This window comes from Equus asinus, chromosome 4, assembly GCF_041296235.1.
Source record: "Equus asinus isolate D_3611 breed Donkey chromosome 4, EquAss-T2T_v2, whole genome shotgun sequence".
NCBI lineage: Eukaryota > Metazoa > Chordata > Mammalia > Perissodactyla > Equidae > Equus > Equus asinus.
Genome location: NC_091793.1, coordinates 140,688,639 through 140,709,094, shown reverse-complemented (window position 1 = coordinate 140,709,094; position 20,456 = coordinate 140,688,639). Strand labels below are relative to the sequence as shown.

Genomic DNA, 20,456 nt, shown 5'->3' with positions numbered 1-20,456 from the left:
GATTCATGAGCTTGTTTTGCAGAAGGAAGACAGTGCCTTTGGGGAGGTTGCGATCACTGAATGGCTGGCCCTCTGCATCCGCCAAAGCCCAGAAGTCAGACTGCCCAGGGGCTTACTGGGAGGGACCCCTTTGTTTCTCCGAAGCTCCTCCTGCCTAGCCCCTTAGCTCTATGAAAGCCCCTGCTTTCCATTCTCAGGGAGGCGGAGTTGAGTGAACCCAGCCTCCCACATACTCATTTTGGCCAATTCGAATAAATCTGTTTGCATCTCCAGGCGCCGATGTCTCAGTGTTTGGCTTGCGGCGCATTGGGCACAGGAACTTGAGATTGAGAGGTTCGGCATCAGCAGCACTAGCCTCCAGGAAAAAGCCCCATAGTCATTCCTGACTCCTGCACTAATTTGCTCTTACTACTGTAACAAACTTCCAAGATTTTGTGACTTAAAACAACACAAACTATCATCTTACATTTCCAGAGGTCAAAAGTCCAAAATCAAAGTCTAGAGTCTAAATTCGAGGTGTTGGCAGGGCTGATTCCTTCTGGGGGCTCCAGAGGAGAATCCATCTTCCTGCCTTCCCAGCCTCTGGAGGCAGCCTGTATTCCTTGGCTGGTGGGTCCTTCCTCACATCACTCCAACCTCTGCTTCCATCATGACATCTTCTCCAACTCATTTAAGGACCCTTGTGATTACATTGGGCCCACTCATATACCAGGATAACCTCCCCTCTCAAGATCCTTAACTGAATCCCATCTACAGAGTCTCTTTGTCCACGCGTGATATTGTGACTTATAAGAAATATATACATGTATTTGGTCATTCCAATGACCAAAATATATTTCTCATATATATTTGGTCTTCGTCCATGGTTCTTGGCTCACAGCTCCCAAAACCCTTGGAATTTCCTGAGCAATAAGAGCATAATATTTGGCCTCTTGTCCTTAGTTCTTGAAATTACTTCAGAGCCACAAAGGTGAAATGGGTGTCTTGTGATTCATAACAAGCCGCTCTCCACCACAGCTGGGTTTATGTTAAGGAGGTGACTTTTGGAAAGCACCTAAGAATGGGGGCTGGTTGACAGGAGAGCCAATCATGAACAGAGGGTTGAAACTTTCAGTCCCACCCCCTGACCTCTGGGGAGCGGAGAGACACTGGCGGTTCAATCAGTCACCAGCAGCCAATGATTTCATCAATCACACCTATGCAATGAACCTCCATAAACACTCAGAGGAGGGGGTTCAGAGGACTTCCGGGCTGGTGAACACGTGGAGACTGGGGAGACTGGTGCGCTAGGAGAGGACACGGAAGCTCCACGCCCTTTCCCCACAGCCTGCCCTACGCATCTCTCCCGTCTGGCCATTCCTGAGTTACATCCTTTCATAATAAAGCGGGGATCCAGTAAGTAACATGTTTCTCTGAGTTCTGTGAGCCGCTCTAGCAAACTAACCAAACCCAAGGAGGTGGTGGGAACCCCCACTATAGCGGGTGGGTCAGAAGCGCAGGAGGTAACCCGGGCTAGTGAGTGCCTTCTAAAGTGGGGGTGGGGGGCAGTCTTTTCGCACTGACCCCTTTACTGTGCAATCTGACGCTACCTCCAGGTAAACAGTGTTAGAATGGAGGTGAATTCTCAGACACCCTGCTGCTGTCCCGACAATTGCGTGCTGGGGGGGACACACCTCCACACATTGGAATTTGGTGATCAAAACCCCTTTTACCATCCTCACAGATTCTGGGGGTTAGGCTGTGGACCTTTTTCAGGGGCCATTAGTTATTCTGTCTGCCACAACCCCTCTCCTTTTCTGGCCCACCCACCCCGAAACCATCAAGAGTCTAGAGCTCTACCCCTAAAACACAGTCCAGTTCGCCCGCCTCCCTGCAACTCCTCTGCTGCGGCCAAGCGCAGGCTGCAGGGACTGTGCCCCAGGACTGCAGGCGCCCCCCAACTGGTCTCCTTGCTGCCTCTTGCCCCCCACAGTCCACGTCTATAAAGCTGCCAGCATGACCTTTTCAAAATATGAATCAGATAATGTTTCTTCCTTCTTTAAAACCCATGCTGGCTTACCATTATAACCAGAACAAAATCCTACTAGGCCCTTCATTCTCCAGCACCTTCTTACCTTTAAAAAATAGCGGAGGAGGAAATATGCAATTTTTCCCTCCAAAAAATTTCTCCATCCCTCACCATCAACCTTCCAGGGCCTTGTGCGCCGAGCAGCTCTCAGCAACTGTCGAAGGAGGCATTTGTGCTTCAGCTGCCCCCCGTACTTCTCTCCCAAGAGGCAAGAGCAACTTAGCACATAATTCTAACCCTAAGCCCTCCCTCTTCAAGTCTGTTTTAACTACAAGACTCCTGCTAAAATGACCAGAAAAATTTTAAATATGCAAGAAATAAAAATCAGGAGGTAGGGGAAGCAGGAAAGAGCACAACACAGTGTGAGATGTCCCTCACATTTCAGAGTAGGCAGACAAAAGATACCGTCTTAGGTTGATGGCTCTAAAAATAGGGCAGAGATCAATTATTCAACGTTAAAAGAACTAAAAATAAAAATCGAACAGCCTTTGGGGAGTGATGGGAGAGAGATTTTGACTTTTCATTCTCTTCCTTTATGAACTCTGAATTCTTAAACCATGTAAACAAACAGGGTAACTACTAATTTTACACCAATATTTACACTAATTTTACACATGAGGGTGTGCATGTTTATAGATGCGACTTGGTCATCAGCTGTTCACTTACCGTGAAGTTCCTCCCCTGATTCCGACACTGCTCCTTGAGATCCCCCACCCAAACTGTCCCGCCAAGGGCTTCTTGGTGATAAACCGAGGGCACTAGGATCCCACCAGTGGCCCCTCTGTGGAAAATTGTTCCTCAGGCCCTCTTCTGCCTCTATTTTTCGAAAACTCTTTTCTCCCTCACTCACCTCACACCAACTACTTCTGGAGCCAGCTACCGTTCTCAGGTTCAAATAATAAGAGTCCACCTTTTATAATTCCTCCTGTTCTCCCAACCCTGAGACGCCAGAATCTCAGGAGAACATCTACTCCACAAACGCAGTTAGCATAATGAACAACCCCTAACTCAACCACCCATCTCCACATCTCATCTCCTCTGGTGAGCACCCAGCCACCTCTTATTGGAGGATATTTCACAGAATTTTAGGCCGTAAGGAATGCTAGAAAACAAACTCACCCACATCAAGATCACTTCAGATATAAAAACGCAAACCACCGGACCCCGTACACACCTACTAACCCAAAAATATTTTCAACAACCTCCCCAGGTGGTTCCAATGCACGTGAAACCTGGAGATCCCCAAACCTTACCGAATCTCCTTATTTGTATTTTGGTGTCATGTCCAAGAGTGGCTCACAGAACTCAGAGAAACATCCTTCTAGGCATGCAAACTGAAATAAAACTTCACTGTTTGTGGATGACACAATCGTATATGCAGAAACCCTAAAGATTCCACCAAAAAAATGTACTAGAACTGATAAGTGAATTCAGCAAAGTTGCAGGAGACAAAATCAACACACAAAATTTAGTTTCATTTTTATACACTAATAATGCAAAGTCCTAAAAGCAAATTAAGAAAACAATTCCATTTACGATAACATCAAAAAGAATACTTAAGAATATACTTAACCAAGGAGGTGAAACACTTGGACACTGAAAACCACAAAACATTGAGGAAAGAAATGAAATAAGACACAAATAAATGGAAAGACACGCTGCATCCATTAATTGGAAGACTTAACATTGTTAAGATGTCAACACTGCCCAAGGCCATCTGCAGATTCAGTGCAACCTCTACCAAAATCCCAGTGACACTTGTGGAAGAAATTGAAAGCTCCATCCTAAAATTCATATTGAACCCCAAGGGACCCTGAATAGCCAAAACAATCTTGAAAGAGAACAAAGCTGGAGGTCTCACATTTCCCGATTTCAAAACTTACTACCAATCTACTGTAATCAAAATAGTGTGGTACTGACATAAAGATAGACACATAGACCAATAGATCAAAGAGCCCAGAAATAAAGCCTTGCATGTATGGTCAAATGATTTTCAGCAAGGGTGCGAAGACCATTCAATAGGGAAAAGACAGTCTTTTCAACAAATGGTGATGGGAAAACTGGATATCCACATGCAAAAAAATGAATTTAGACCCTTAACTTATACCATATACAAAAAGTAACTAAAAATAAACCAAAGGCCTAAACATAAGAGATAAAACTATAAAACTCTTAGAAAAAATATAGGAGAAAAGCTTCATGACATTGGATTTTCCAATGATTTCTTGGACATGACACCAAAAGCACAAACAACAAAAGAAAAAAATAGGTAAGTTGAACTTCTTCAAAATTAAAAACTTTTGTGCATCAAACTACACTATAACAGAGTAAAAAAATCAACTCATGGAATAAGACAAAATATATCTGATAAGGGATTGATATCCAGAATATATAAAGAACCACTACAACTCAACAGCAAAAAACCAAACAACCTGATTTAAAAACAAGTAAAAGACATTTCTCCAAAGAAGATATAGCTCTGACCTAAGAGCCCCCTCCGAAAATGCTGTGGAGACTCCTGTTACCACGGGGAAGCTGCTCTTCACTGGCCTCTGGCAATTTCCCCAGCTCCCAAAAAGTGTGTAAGCACTGCCCGGCATGGAGAAAACCCTGTGATGGTCCTCCACTACACCAATAATCCTTCCTCGTGTAGCCCTCCGTTTGCTGACCTCAGAAGCATCATCTCTACTTCCCCAGTAAACAAGAAAGCATAATCTTTTGACAAGCCACTGACATATCAAAAACATTTTGGGACAACGAAAGGTAATCTTGAACTTGTCACAAGGTCAATAAATATGTTTGGGTCTTAGGTCTTGTTTTGTTTTTTATTGTCACAATAAAAAATACTTATTCCACTTTAATTGCATGGTCTATGATTTGAAAACAGGAAAATCAAATTTTTAAATTATAACGTGTATGGGAGAAAGTAGGTAAGCCTATTTATTCTAATATTTTTAAGCCATGAGTGAAAGTGATGTTTAAATCTTCTTAGTCCTTCTAAGTTGTGTGCTTAAACACACAAACATAAAGAGCGCTTCCTACCGTCCAACTGCAACAACCAGCAGGAGTTCACTTGTCATCAGTGACCACACCACGATAGGAGAGAAGAAAGTTCCTGAGTGAGACGGGAAGTCCCTGCATGTTACGAGCTGAGGAGTGACGTGATCCCAATCAGTATTGAAAAGCATCACCGTCCCAACGGGTGTAAAACAGACAGGAGCCAGGATGACGGGGTGAGAGAAGGCAGGACAGGAGCGAGGAGATGTTTTAACAATACAAGCGAGAGGTGACGTGGCTTAGACCGGGCTGGCGACAATGGAGACTCAGTCGGATTCTGGACAGCACTGAAGATTTGATGGCTTGAAGTCACGCTTGAGAGAAAGAGAAGGGTAAAGACTCGGCCTGAGCAACGGGAAGGATGAGCTTCCATCTACTCAGATGGGGAACCGGGAGGGCAGGCCGGTGGGGGCGGTGGGAGAGAGTGACCTATCAGATACCCAGGTGGAGATACTAGATAACTAGTGGGGTGTGTAAGTCTGGGTGTCAAGGGAGAGACCCTGCTCTCTGAGAAAAACCAAGACTCTCAAATGTGACATCACAAATTAGTGTTTCACACAAATAGGTCAAATAAGTTTACAAACTTTTAACACATTAGGGTGTTAAACTATGTCAGGGGAACTCCAAGAACTCTAGAAAACTAAAATGGAACAGTTTAAGATCTGATAGGCAGACAGGATAGTTTATAAATACACTATTTGGGTAATAATCCTAAAATGCCTCAGTAGGTCTTAAATTGATTAATGTCCCAAACAGAAGAATAAAAAGAAAAACACAGCTATGGTTTATTAGAAAGGGAAAGAATAAGAGTTAACTATTTCCAAGAAAGGGTTTACACACCATCGCAAAGCCAACAATAAGAAGAGTGTCTCCCAGTGTCCCACCAATTCCGAGCGATCGAGTGATTGCGTTTACACTGCCCAAAAGTGAGACGAGCCTGTCACCGCGGCCCGACCGTTCTACAGAGATGAAGCCCATCACACTGCACATGGTGGCCCAGAGCAATTAACAAGGTCACTAGCCGACTGTGTGCACTGACAGAGGTCACCGTCTTCAGCCATAATTTACAAGAGGAGGGGAGCAGTGTAGGAACTCTTCCTGGTTGAGATGCAAAGCCCCAAATTTTCCTTCCCGGCCATAGCATGTTTAATAATATCCCAGTGTCCAAATAAAAACAGAATTGTATTTCTGATATTTTTACCCTGTTCAGTGTTTCTGGTTGGGAGGTCTACATACTGTTCTATTTGTCATCGTTTCATAACTGTTACAGTTCATTCCAAAGCCAGAAAACTATTAATGGCAGATGAAAGTATTTCTTGGGTTTTGTTTTGTTTAGGGAATTGAGGGGAGAAGAAAGAGAGGTGGGTGATGTCAAATTGGAACATTTCTTAGGGAAATTATCCTACAAATGTGTGCTATTTATAGTATTTGGTGCCACACCACACCCACTTTGGCCATCAACTCTACAAAAATAACAGTTGCCCTTACAACCCACCCAGGTGCCTGCTTCCATGCCACCCTGGAGTGCCCTGAGGATAGGCCAAGGTTTGGGGAAACCTCCTCTGCCACCAGAGCACAGGCACCATGTTTACACGTTACTGGCCCGACCTGATTTCGAGGACCACAGCCCCTAAGACATCACGGCAGGGCCCCCAGCATTCACTCCTGCGTGAGTCCTCCACTAGCCGGGAAGACCCTGAGACTCAGCCCTCCTCACAATGTCCTCACACCTACTTCTGAACCCATCCTCTTTTTTAATAACACAATTCTTTATTCATAAAAGGGCAGTTCCCCACTTGGATTCCCTAGGCCTCTGGTCAGCAATTAAGAGGTAACATTTACTGGGCACTGCTTATATGCAGGTACCATGCAAACCACTCTACATAAGTGATCCCACTTTGGTCAGGCAGACTCTGAGTGGGCATAATTATTATGCCCATGCTATTGATAAGAAAGCCGGAGCTCAGAAAGGCTAAGTAACTTGCCAGAGTTTAAATAGCTGGTGTCAGCAGATCTGTCAGAGCCCCCGACCCCTGACTCTCGAACACTGTCCCCCTACTATGTGCCAAAGGAGTTAGTAAGAAACCTGAAAGAATATCTGACTTTCTAAATGGCCTGGCACAGATCACATTTATCCTACAACTAAATGCTCATGCTGTGTCATTAAAATGCCAATTTCCCTGCTTTGCACTGAAACAGTATCCTGTCTGTGGAGGAATGCTGGTTATCACACACTGACAAAAAGTTTAAATTAGGTGTTAGTGAAAAATAAAGGGCAAATTAACCAGCTCTTAACTAAATTCAGCTTGTTTCGAAGACCTATTTCTTCAGGCTGCAGACTCCTATATTTGAAACTATTTTTCCAGAAACAGAAAAGCTTTCCTAGAATGGCCAACTGTCTAACATACAATTTGGAATCACCAAACACAAACCCCCTTGTTCAGGAGACAAGGAGGGGGATTCGATGGAGGAAAAAGAAAGTGAAGGAAGACCAACAACGAAAAGTAAGCAGACAAGCAAAATGTTGTAAAAATGTTAGCATTTTAAACAAGATTATTTATCTGGAGTACTCATTGAGGAAAAAAAAAAAGACAAGACAATCACTGGTGGCAGCGAAGGCCAGGGGAGGTGTGTGCGTGGCTGTGAACCCAGGGTGTAGTTAGTTCACAGGTCCTTATCATCCAGAGGAAAGGTATCTAAAAGGCACAGAAACCTCCCTTTTCCTGCAGGTCCAACCCAGGATGTGGTGCGACAAATGAACAAAGGACTGCGAGTCTGCAGACCAAGGGTCTGGTCATTCTGGTCACGCCAATAATTCCCAGGAGGAGCAATTGACCTGACCCCTTTGGACTTAGTTTTCTCATCTAGAACACAGAAATAATAATGATCATCTAATAATGAAACTTGTTTTATTGCTGTGAGGACCATGTGAGATCACAGATATGAACATGCCTTGATAAACGGGTAGGTTCACTGCAAAGGCAAAATATTATGTTTGTTATTTCCAGTGTATTGAGTTGCACTCCTCTGTAGAGAGTATTGAGATCCAGAGAAGGAGGTGCAAGCCGGTTGAATACATTCTACTTAGCTGAAAAGGCAAACAGCAAGGAGACACATGGAGGGCGGGGGCCACTCCTAGGCACCAAGTGATTTATATTATTATGGAGCCATCTGCAATACAACTATTAACTGCTATAGAATACGGTATTAGAAAGCCCATTTACAATTAAAAGACAGCACAAAGCACCCAATTAGGCGATCCAGACCACAACCTGGTACAGCAGGTTCTTGAATGTCCACACGATGGGAAAGGGAGCAGTGGACAGATGCCAGAACTCAGCAGATAATCAAAAATCAATTTCTTGGGGCCGGCCCAGTGGCGCAGTGGTTAAGTGCGCACGTTCCGCTTTGGTGGCCTGGGGTTCGCTGGTTCAGATCCCGGGTGCGGACAAGGCACTGCTTGGCATGCCACGCTGTGGGAGACATCCCACATAGAAAGTAGAGGAAGATGGGCACGGATGTTAGCTCAGGGCCAGTCTTCCTCAGCAAAAAGAGGAGGATTGGCAGCAGTTAGCTCAGGGCTAATCTTCCTCAAAGAAAAAAAATCAATTCCTTCATGGCTCTGGAATGTTTTTTTTGATATGCCTCTAGGCGTGCACAGATTTGACTTCGGAAGTTAATCTCTAGCGCCACTGAGCGCAGAAGGAGGTGGTCCAGGAGCACGCAATTATCTTGTTCCCACTCGGCACCTAGGATTAAAATGGGCCAGGATGACTCCCTCAAGTGGACGCCGCCACGCTGATAAGGAGAGGTGAACGTCCCCAGCTCTAGAATAACAGATCAAAGCTAAAGAGCAAGGCAGTCACTGTGGGAAGGTCCTGCTTACACTTCTGTTCATTCATTTGTTTGAACTTAACTCTCTGTAATCAGTGTCTATCAGTAGAGGAGCCTTATTCGATTTTCCATCCTTTTCATTACTAAATAGTAAGTTTAGAGAATATTTAGCATAAATGTAGATCTTGTTAACAAACAAGTATCTTTCCCAATAAATTTGAAAGTAGATCTTGAATTTATTAATTTGTAATGTTCCAGAAGAGCAGCGTCTGTCCAGTCTTTAGCCACAGAAGATACCTATGTGACAAATCGTCTCTGGAGACTGAGCTGACCCACAGGTCTGGCTCTCTTCCAGGCTGGGTGCCCGGCGATGGAGAAGGCACCTCTCATGTTACTCCACAGAAAGCAAAAACTTCACCCTAATTTGCTATGAATGAACATGATTGTTTTTTAACTTCTCATTATTCTGAGTAAAATAGGATAACTGGATCTACTCTTCTTATAATAGAATTCTTAGCATTAGATTTGATTAAAATTGCACTGAATTTATATAAATTCTAAACACAAAGACTCTTTTATAAAATTGCAAAAATTGAAACGCTCAGTGGATTCTGAATGAATCAATTATGTGAATGAAGGAGACTTTCATAAGGTTAAAGGGTACCCCGGTCATTTGCAAACTGAGTATTTTCTGTGAACAAAGCCTTCCGAATATGTACATTTTTGAGAGGAATAAAATACTTTCATTTGGAAAATTTATACTCGAGGAGCAATTAATTCCTCAGATCTTAAAGATGGGGATGCTGGGATCTTCTGGAGCAGGAATTTAACAGCATTTAAACCTGAAACAATAGCCTGAGGACGCATTACTGACAGATGAGGTTGTTGCCACTAACGGCAAGAGTTTTCCATAACTAACCCCAGAGCTTGGACAGCTGTGAACAGAATCATCCAGACAAAATTACCTCCTGCCGTGGTCCGACCTGTGGGTAAACAGGCCTGGAAAAATGCTGGGAGGGAAGCGGAACGGGAGTATGGTGCAGAGAAGGGGACCACAGCTCTTCTCCAGAGCGTCTCACAGCCCTGCACCCACGAGTCAAGCTCTCCCAGCTGCAGTTACGCTTCTTGCGTGTGGGCAAAGGGAGTCACGTGACGGAACAAGAGCTTCAAGAAGATTAATCTGTCAGCAGTGGGACTGATGGATTGACATAGAGGGAGACGAGGCGACGGCAAGAACACCATACAGAGAGAGGAGGAGGGACGGAGCCAAGGAGAAACGTCAAGTTTCTATTAAGCGACTATTTATAGACAGAAGATGGAGAGAAAAGAGTCAAAGAAGACTCCCGAGGCTCACTCAGATGGCTAGGCAAACAGCGGGGCCACTGAGGAGAACGAGGAAGGCGGGAAGGACGGGTCTCCTCCTCTGACCTGACTCTCAGCCTGGGGGACGCCACCAACCTGGGCGACACCATCGGGCAAATAAATGCTCCTTATTTTTTGACTGGCCGTAGAGAGAAGGACAGGGGCCTAATCTGTCAACAAAACCTGAGCATAAGTGAAGACAGAATGACACTGGTAGTTACACAGTTAGCAGGAATGAGTCAACCCAGAAAGAGCAGACAACACCAGGTAGGGACACCCACTGAAGCAAGACTTTCAACAGCACAGCTCAGCTGCAGACTGCTGGAGAGCACGGTGGTCATCAAATCAGTCCAGGGTGGATGATCAAAAACGGTCCACACTTTACGAGAGAGAAGAATGAAAGGCTAGAGTCCTAACTTTGACGCCTACAAGCCAGGCAAGGACCAGAAATAGGAAGGGTGGGTGTTAGGCAACAAGGAGCTGGGGAGACTCAAGTAAACAGCCCTGCCCACCCTATGCCAAGAGGAGTGACTCCACCAAGATCAGGGACCCAATCTCCTGACTTCAAGAGAAACCACCCACCCCCCACCATTCGCTAACATGTACAGTGGTGCCCCCTTATCCCTGGTTTCACTTTCCACGATTTCAGTCACCCTCAGTCACCCGCAGTCCAAAAATTTTAAATGGAATATTCCAGAAATAAACAATTAATAAGTTTTCAATGGTGTGCCATTCTGATGAAATCTCGAACCATCCCACCCAGGCGGTGGATCGACCCCTTGTCCAGCGGATCCACACTGTATATGCCACCCATTAGTCACTTGGTAGCCGTCCGGGTTAACAGATACACTGTCGAGGTATCGCAGTGCTTGTGTTCAAGTCCCCCGTATTGTACTCAACAATGGCCCCAAAGTACAAGAGTAGTGAGGCTGGCAATTCGGATGTGCCACAGAGAAGCCAAAAAGGGCTTCCTTTAAGTGAAAAGGTAAAAGTTCTCGACTTAATAAGGAAAGAAAGAAAATAGCATGAGGTTGCTGAGGTCTATGGCAACTGTCATCACAGTGCATTGTCACGGTGTTTGATCTTATTATTAGTTACTGCCGTTAATCTCTTATTGTGCCTGACATAAATTAAACTTTATCCTAGGTATATACGGATAGGAAAAACACAGTATATCGGGGGTTCAGTACCCTCTGCAGTTTTGGGGGTCTTAGAACATGTTCCCCATGGATAAAGGGGATGACTGCACGCTATTTTATCTTCTTCAAGCACTTGTCAATACCTGAAATCTTCGTGCTGTTGTTGCTGTTGCCGTGTTTATGGCCCGTCTCCTCCCATAGAAGGTAAGTTCCCTGAGGAGCCGCCGAGTTGACCCTCCACCAACGCTCAGTCGGGAATGTGCTCACCTCCTGACTTCTCGGACTCAACCATTTGCTAGGAAATAAGTCCCAATCCCTAACCTCCTCCCAGTCATCACAGCCTTTCACACCCACTGCCCGCCTCTCCCAACACCACCTGTTCTCTCTCCAGCATGGGCTTTGCCAAGGACGAGAGCTGGATTCAGACCCTACCTCTGTCTGCCAATTACCAGCCGTCTGTCCTTTCTGAAGATGCTACCCATAAATGTCAACGGCTACATCTCTAAACATGTACATTCCTGAGTTTCTAGCGGAATTAAGTGAGTTTTTTTTTTAAGCGACCCTAATGCATGATTCTTTTAAATTTCCCACATGTGGGTTTCCCTTCTCACGCTCGCCATGCTGAGCTCCCTACTGCCTCCCAGCAGGCCAGAGCCTCTGCCCCTGCCTCTCTCTGGGCCCCTCTCCACCTCCTCCACCCTCTCCCCACCTGCCTCCTCATCCTCCACCCTCCTCCCTCCACCCTCCTCCCTTCTCCGCCTCCGGGAAACCCATCTCCTAAGTGCTCCTTCAGGCCAGCTCAATTGTTTCTTCCTCTATGAGGTTTTCTTTGACTGCCCTGGGTGCCCACAGCATTTTGCTCCTACAACTAGCCAACAGCACTGTCATGAACCACACGCCACCAGCTGCTTCGGTTCTGACACCCATCAAGTTGTGAACAAGAGTAGGGACTGAGGGCTACTCTTCATCGCTTTCCCAGAGTCTGTCACAGCGCCTGATTCAAAACAGGTATTCAATAAACGTTTGCAGAACCAAACAGCACTGAACACCCTAACAGATGTACATCTGATTTACTGGAAACTGTGTGAGTGGACAGCTCTTGCTCCACCACTGACAATTAACCCACGGCAACGACAGAAACTACCACATGGTCAGCTCTTCATCCCATCAGTGGTGGGTGACAGTGATGAGGATATGTAAGAAGTGTTAATATAAGTATTTTCACTATTTTAGGTAATGTAAGCATACAGTAAATGTGATTTATGCAGTGCTAAAACTCAAAACCGAAATTCTCTCTCTTACTGATCTGTCACAGGGCCAAAAATGCTTAACAGTAACTTGAGCCTCCTTTGAATGTCAATTTGATCATAACACGAAATTTTCACAGAAAGCACTGCACTCTTTCTAACATATGAGTTTTCAACCATCAATTCATTCCACAGATATTTACTGACAACGTACTATCTGCCAGGCATTACAAGCCTGAATTCTACACACTACACTTTGCAATGACTGCGCGAGAAGACCTGGAAGGCTTTCGAAGGCTGCGGAGGCCAAAACAATGGTTGTATTATCCTATAACCACTCGACCAATTCTGAGAAAGGACCCTATGTCTCTTTCTGCTGCCCCACACCAAGAACAATGGACGAGTTGGTTTCTGGACAGTCAAGAAATGTAGAAGCAGCCTTGTCCTGAAGTACAGTAAGAAGTAATAACAATCATTGTGATCTAAATTCAGTTAAACACCTCTCTTCTCGCTCTCTGACCTCGGGGTGGTGGAATGAGCTGTATGCACGCCGGGCCAACTGAAGTCAAAGGAGATGACTTTCATCCTCCCCCAAACCCTGCGCTCTGCACAGTGTACCTCTTCCATCCCTTTCCAACTGGAAGAGAAAAGAACCCTAAGGCAGTAGGATACAGGGCAAGCAATTTTTGACTAAAGGAAAGTTTCAGGAAAAGATTTGAAGGGGAACAGAATATACCATCCCAAAATATGCCTCTTTGGCATAGGGTTATTGTAGGCTGGTTATTTTTAAGAAACAGGAGACAGAGGAGAACCTCTGAAAACTGAGCAGCAGTTACCCTTTTGTACGGTACATTTGCATTTATAAGGGAAATCTCCATTCGTAAGAGGTCCCCCTTTCACTACCAGCAAGAGAAGGATGACTCTGAATCTCTAGGAGCTCTTATCAGTGGAGAAGGCACAGACTTACGTCTGCATAACCACTTACCTTTGTTTACTGTGCTTTTCCTGCTCACCTCCCACAACTGGCTCCCCACCCCCAACGTCTTCTTTCGTCTTCCGATGGAGACACTATTTAAGGTGATGGCTTGGGCCACTTTGGAGAGTTATCTGTTTCCTGGGTAGCTCCCAATTAGACAGGAGGGATTAAACGTCTGTGTTTTTCTCCTGTTCATCTGTCTTTTATTCCAGGGTGTGTCTCAGCCAAGAACCCAGAGGGTAGAAGGAAAACTGCTTTTCCTCCCCTACAGGTTCATTAACTTTCTTAGGAACAGACCTCATAGGATTATCTCAGAATGAAGGAATTAGTTAATTAATCTAAATTGTTTCTCCCTATTTTTAAATGTATGGTCCATTTTGTTAATATATTACATTAATGGTTAATAAAATGCTTATGTTTAGTGATCATAAAATTCCATTTATGTTTGTAAAAGTCTCTACAAATTAAGATAAGTTTTTGTAACAAAGCAAAACTAAATTTTTCCAATTCTGACCTTAATACTTCTACGTGGTGGTAAACTGACTTCCCAGCTAGTAAGAAAAAACTTACAATAAATCATCAGAAAATAAAACTATCTATAAAGAAACCTGAATTCGGGTAAGCACCAAAATTCAAGGACCACAACTGTTTAGATCTGAAGGGACCATATTCTGCACTCGACCATCTTGGTTGACGCCTACTATTCTGGCATAATTGTTAAGTGTGCCCACTTTTCACTCTAAAACAGTGCAGTTCGGACAAAAAGTTATACATCACCCTATCTGAAGATAAGAATTCCTACACAATCTTTGACAAAGAAAACTTTAAGGTTTTCAGAAACACTAGTATTACAGAGGTACTTTGCACAATCTGCTTTCGAAACTCAGCAATTTCGAAAGTTAATGAACATTTTAACTTTCAAAGCTGTAAAGTAACAAGGCCCGATCGACACTGAATAAATATGGGGCTCTGCCTGGCAGCCTATATCTGAGGACTTCCCTCTCCACCTCTGCCCCCGATCCAGGGATCTATGAGAAGGCACAGTGACTCAGCACTTCTAGGCATTCATTAAAATGTGCTGGAGCACAATGAAGTCAGGGGAGGGAAAAAGGTACATAATACAGATATTAAAATCAATACTTCTTTTACAAAAGCAAAAATGATGAAATCCTATACTTTGCCTCCTCCTGGAACATTTGTAAAGCAGCTGAACTGACAAGGACTTTTCATCACTGTTATTACGCAAGTCACCCTCAGATACAGCAGAAAATATATGGAACGCTTTGTCAACTAGTTCAGGAGATGCTTAACATCAGAAGTAAGAGGGAAACGGTGCAACACAGAGGGAAATTTCAGGGAACCCACCGTATAAGAAGAGCACTGCTTACACGTGTAAGGAGCACGTTTTAGAATCTTGCTTATCTCCTTTTTGTGTCTCCTGAAGGTCAGACCATGTCTCACTCATCCTTGTACTCTTATCTCTTATCTCTGAATCTTTAGCATACTACTTTGCCCATGAGAAATGTGCAACAAATGTTTGTTGAATTAAACTAATAAGAAAAAAAGAAAAATGCTTTCAAATGTAATTTCTGTGCAAACATTTTTTTTGGAGATAAAAGAAACTCGGCCATGGGGGAGGAGGGTGGGTGGGGGCCAGGGGGGAGTGGAGTGGCAGAATCACTCCAACAACGAGTGTGTGTCCCCTCGTGAGAAATCAGTTCTTCTAAGTGAGTGGTGGGTGACGTTTCGACAAAACTTATTATCACAGAAATGCCGCTCTATCATAGTCAAACCACATACCCCCAAACAGAACCACCACATAAGTCTCGACCAGAAGACAGCCTCAGTCGCAGCCTCTGACTCCTGAGTTGGAGAAAAGTTCTGCTGACATTTCTTTCAAGGCTCAGGTCAAGAAAGTTTGAGGATTCTTTGAAATAGGCTTTGAGACAGACTTTTTTTCCTTCCTCCAACACTGTGCAAAGGCACTGGGGTTTGAGAACTTGCCGCTTAACCACAGAAGGCTTCTTGAACTAGGACAGCCATAAAGCAGGTCTCAGTGCCTTTGTCAAGAGGGCTTTGGGTTCTTGCTCCTCAAAGACACCACCCCCTCCTCCTATGGGCAAGACAAATGGGTAGACAGGATCCAGGATCAACCACTAAGTTAAACTGGGGCAGATGGGAAGAGGGAGCAGAGAGACCCATGCATCGCAGCCAGGGTGGGGCAGCCACGTCACAATACAGCGCAACAAAGTTACGGTCTCCAATATCAGTCAATGTGGAGGGAGCATTTTCTCAGAAACCAACTCGTAAAAAAATAGCAAAAATTAAATATTCAGGCCTCTCGAATTTTATACTAGCTGTTTTATAATCTTGGGGAAATCACCAAAAAGCCTTCAATTTCTAACTCTCCATTTGTAAAATGGGGATAAATACTGTTACCACTTACCTATATTTTAGAAAATTAATAAAAACAATGATGTTAAACCACAGATACCGATACAGGCTCAACACAAGGTTGACATAAGGGAAGCCACATTGTAGAAAAGAGACCATGTTGTAACTTTGCATGACCTCTGACTAACTAACCCAGCTGGACACGCACCCTCCAGGAGAGCCACCTGCTCTGTAGGTTTTATGGCCCCTGCTTGTGCATGTGCCTCCCAGGTACCATAAGGCGATAACTTCGTTCTTTTGAGTTCCTTAGGAATGTGATGATCCCCAAACAGAGAGTCTGTGCTGACAGCCAACATCAGTGACAACTGAAGATCTGGTGTGGCCACTTCCAGTCTGTGACACCAGAGGGTCAACATTCCCACCCCCTCCCCTATAACCCACTGGCCTATAGAACTGCTTCAAGATTCTGTGCCCCCTTAAGATGTTTCTTTCAGACATCAGTCAGCCATCTTCCAATTTGTTAGCTTATGGTTTAATAAAATGCCCTTTCTCTGCCACCATCTTAAAGATTGGCTTTTGTCTCATGGTGAGAAGAGTGTGCCCTTTTTGTGGTAACAATACTTTTCCTAAATCCTGGATGTTTAGATATTTACTGCTCTTCTCAACTGAACAGCTTACAGTCCAAAGTAAAATATTTGACATACAGACTCTGTTTTCTGCTCCTGATAAAGAACAGAGGCACTGATAAGCCATTGCGTAAATCTGGTTGGGGTCCTAAATATTATTAACTCAAATAAGGAATAGTAAGCAGGAAAAGAGGTCCCTTAAACTCTTTGGATAGTAAGCACCTTCATCTTCTCTTGAATGCCTTTTTATTTATTTATTTATTTTTTTTTTTTGGTGAGGAAGAGTGGCCATGAGCTAACATCCATTGTCAATCTTTCTCTTTTTCCTTGAGGAAGACTGTCCCTGAGCTAACATCTGTGCCCATCTTCCTCTATTTTGTATGTGGGACACTGCCACAGCATGACTTCATGAGTGGTGCATAGGTTCATGCCCGGGATCCAAACCCACAAACCAGGGGCTGCCAAAGTGGAGCATGTGAACTTAACCACCACACCACCGGGCTGGCCCCTTGTTGAATGCCTTTTTAAAACTCAGTGCCACTTTCTGAACAAACCAGAAAGTAAAGTAACTGCTCACAATGAATGGAGATAAAGTCTTGAAAGATTATGCTGACCAAAACTGCTCCCTACGTTATATAAATATTGTATAAATAGTTGGTTTATATTTACCATAATCTTTTAAACTAATTGTTTACCTACTGAAAATATATTTTTTCCTATCGATAAATTAAAGAAAGAAAGAAGTTATTTAAATTTAAACACAATTTCTAAGTGAAAGACCGATGGGGAATCTGCAGCCAAGCCTCTTCCAGCAATCTTCAGTGTGCAGATGGAAGCAGGTTCTATCATGGGAGGCCAGCCGCTGCACCCTTACATAAAGCCTCACAGAAACAAGTGAGGACCACAAACTATTCACTTAACTACTGTTCAGTGTCCAATGCACCTGAAAGATACATGGACCACATTTCAGCTGCTCAACTTAGAAGGTCGTAAGAAAATTCCAATTCCAGGTTAGAGTCAGAGAAGAGAAACAAACAGCATTCCTCTCCTGGTAGATCCCAGGTTAATTCCCTCCAGTTTTCCCCCCATAATAACACTAATTGATTTCCTAATAAAATGCTGCAGTAAAATTTGTGAAATCAGATTCTGGCAGAAAATCAAATCAAAGGAAGACACCTCATGGCAGCCACTTTTGCCTGCCCCGCCCCTGCCTACCTTGTTGTGTTTTTGCTGGTGTCTTGCCTTTGTGTCAAGAACATGGTAGGGGCTTTCCGAGTCTTGGTTGACATAATACACGAGTCTGGACGGCAGCGTGATCTCTTTCTGCAGCCCACCGCTGGGACTGATGTGTCTGCTGCTGTTCTCTTGCGATGTGTTCTCTTCATCTGCCAGGACTCCCAAATCTTTTTCTGCAGTTTCATTCCAATGCGGAGCTGGGGGGGGAGGTGGAGAGGTGGCATAAACATACACAAAGACGCACATATATGCCCTATAAATACATAAAGTACGAAAATGAATTTTTCCATTAATGGTCAAAGTTTCCTAATTGTAAGGAGGCAGGAAGTAGAGACACGGTACAGCAAGTTATTGCAATAATGAAACAGCCTGGATAGGTTAACAGCCCAGAAGGCTCATGCAAAAATCAAAATGTAGTCCATTTTGATTCATGTTTTATATGTATATGTCTAACTAGTCTCAGATATGCACTTCTAAGAACGGGGAGGGTGGGGCACAATGGACTTGGAGGAAGAGTCATTAGGTGAAGACGCTCACGGGTTCTGCCCCTCACCTCCACCCCTTCTCCGGTCTGCAGAAGCTCAGTGGGACTCTGACCGGGAGCACCCCATCCTCGAGCTAAGACCGCTCCTAAGACAGCTGGAGCGCTCCATTCACGGGCGCGGAATGCTAATTGATGCATCTAACAAAATGGACAAATTCCCTTTCCTTTTAACTTTGAGATGAGCAAAAATGCTTTGCCATGGAGGGGTACAGATGCTGGCAGCTTTCCAACTCCTTTTGATTTTTCCTGCCGAGCCAGCTTTCCGCCTTCACCGATTTCCAATCATCAATGTATTGAACATTATATGAACTGTTCATTATAATGACCAGCGCTTTGAAAAATACAAACCAAAGGTTTATATCCCCGAAGTTTCCCTCCCCCATCTTAACTCCAACAGCAGTGAAGAAGCCAGGAAGCAGTCTGGGGAGACAACACATTACCACAGTTATCAGCACATCCCCTCGCGTTCCTATGCAGGCTCCACCACCCAGGAGGCACCCTGCTCCCTCGCCGCATTTCCCGTCCACCGGCTTCCCCACAGCCAAGTTGCCCCGGGATCGCTAAGGGACCCCGCATCCACTAAACGCCTTCCAGCGGAACCGACAGTAACTGGAATGGGTTTTTAGTGAATGCAACAGAAACAGACTTCAAAAAGTGACCTGGAATGAACGGGTATGCGGGAACGACTGAGGCGGAGGGGCGGCAGGGAGGCGCGGACAGGCCGGGCCAGGGACGCGTCCAGAGCGCACGGACCCGCGCGCCCTTCGCTTTCCTCTGCAGGGGCCCGCGCGCGAGGCCAGGCAAAGGCACCGGGGCCATACCCACCGCTGGGCGCAGCAGCCCCCCAGGCGCGGGGCCGGGACGAGGCGGCGAGTGGAGGCAGCAGGACAAGGACGAGGAGCAGGCGGCAGGGCGGCGCGCGGGCCAGGGCGCGAGCAGGCGCCGGGCCGGCGGGGCCGCCGCGGGGGCCGCTGGAGGCTCGGGAAAGGCTGCAGCCCGCCAGGGGCGGCCGCCGGGAGCTGCTGCCGGGTGGCTTCATGGCTCATAGCTCCTGGGCGCCGCTCGGTGTGGCCGGCGAGGGCGCCGGGCTGGGCTGCGGGAGGCTGCGGGCGGAGCCGGTCACGCCGGCTCGGCGCGCATGGTACGGCCGCGGGTAGCGTGTCGGGCTCTGGGCTCGGGGTTGGGCGGCGCCCCCTCCCCTGCTCGCCTACTCAGCCCCTCCTGGGGCTGCCGCCGCCGAAGAGTCCGGGGGTCCCAGCCGCTCCGCCAACTTGGAACCTCCTCGGATGCTCCTCCCTCCCTGCTGCGGGCGCGGCCGCTCCAGCGACTGCGGGGGCTGCTGCTGGGGCTGAGGATGCTGAGGCGGCGCGCGGGGACGCGCAGCGCGGGCGTGCGCCCCGCCCTCGAGAGCGCGCCCGAGCGCGACTTCGGGTCCTGATGCTGATGCTGGTGCTGGTGCTGATGCTGGTGCTGTTGCCAGGCACGGACGCACTGCGCATGCTTCATTGTGGAGGGGGGACACACAAAAAAAATCAGCAGAGTGATGCAGCAACCCAGGCAGCATCAGAGGTGACGGTGGCACCTCCAGAGGTGGGGGCGGGGGAGGGGGAAGCTGGCAGTCAGGGATTAGCCAGAGGGAGAGAGAGCGGAGTGTGGGAGCTTCCAGGCCAGAGACAAGGATGATCTGGAGGAAACATCAGCAGAGAAATGGACCTGCCTTTTCTACTACCTCGGACCTCACATACCCCCTCCTATTCCAACCTCCTCCTTCTCGGGAAAAACCAAAGCCAAGCATTTCCGTCTTCATCCTGTATTTATTTCCTTCCTGCAAATAAATCTAAAGGATTGCAGCCGGGGAGGTAAAAATAGCGCTGCTCCTCATTCAGCTCGCCGGCAGCGGGTGGAACCGCGGCTGGGAAGCACGTTCGTTCGCGCGTCGCAGGAGCCAGACCTCCTGCGCAGGAGTCCCCGGC

The 20,456-nt window shown here is 46.0% G+C and overlaps 1 protein-coding gene across 10 annotated transcripts in view; it reads right to left on the bottom strand.

The window, feature by feature from the left end:
- ADAM23 (ADAM metallopeptidase domain 23) overlaps positions 1 to 19,839 on the bottom strand; it is a 158,073-nt gene extending 138,234 nt beyond the window's left edge. For 9 of the 10 annotated variants that reach the window (XR_011503018.1, XR_011503019.1, XM_070508462.1 and 6 more), the window contains exons 1-2: positions 19,309 to 19,805; positions 17,919 to 18,136 (exon numbers count right to left, since the gene is read on the bottom strand). Coding sequence is in view for 8 of the 10 variants with exons in the window: in XM_070508462.1 (XP_070364563.1) it covers positions 17,919 to 18,136; positions 19,309 to 19,522 (432 nt within the window). In the remaining 2 variants the exon portion in view is untranslated. Of the gene's footprint in view, positions 1 to 17,918; positions 18,137 to 19,308 lie in introns of all 10 variants that reach the window. The other variant, XM_044768334.2, reaches the window with a different exon arrangement.
- Between the last annotated feature and the right edge of the window lie 617 nt (positions 19,840 to 20,456).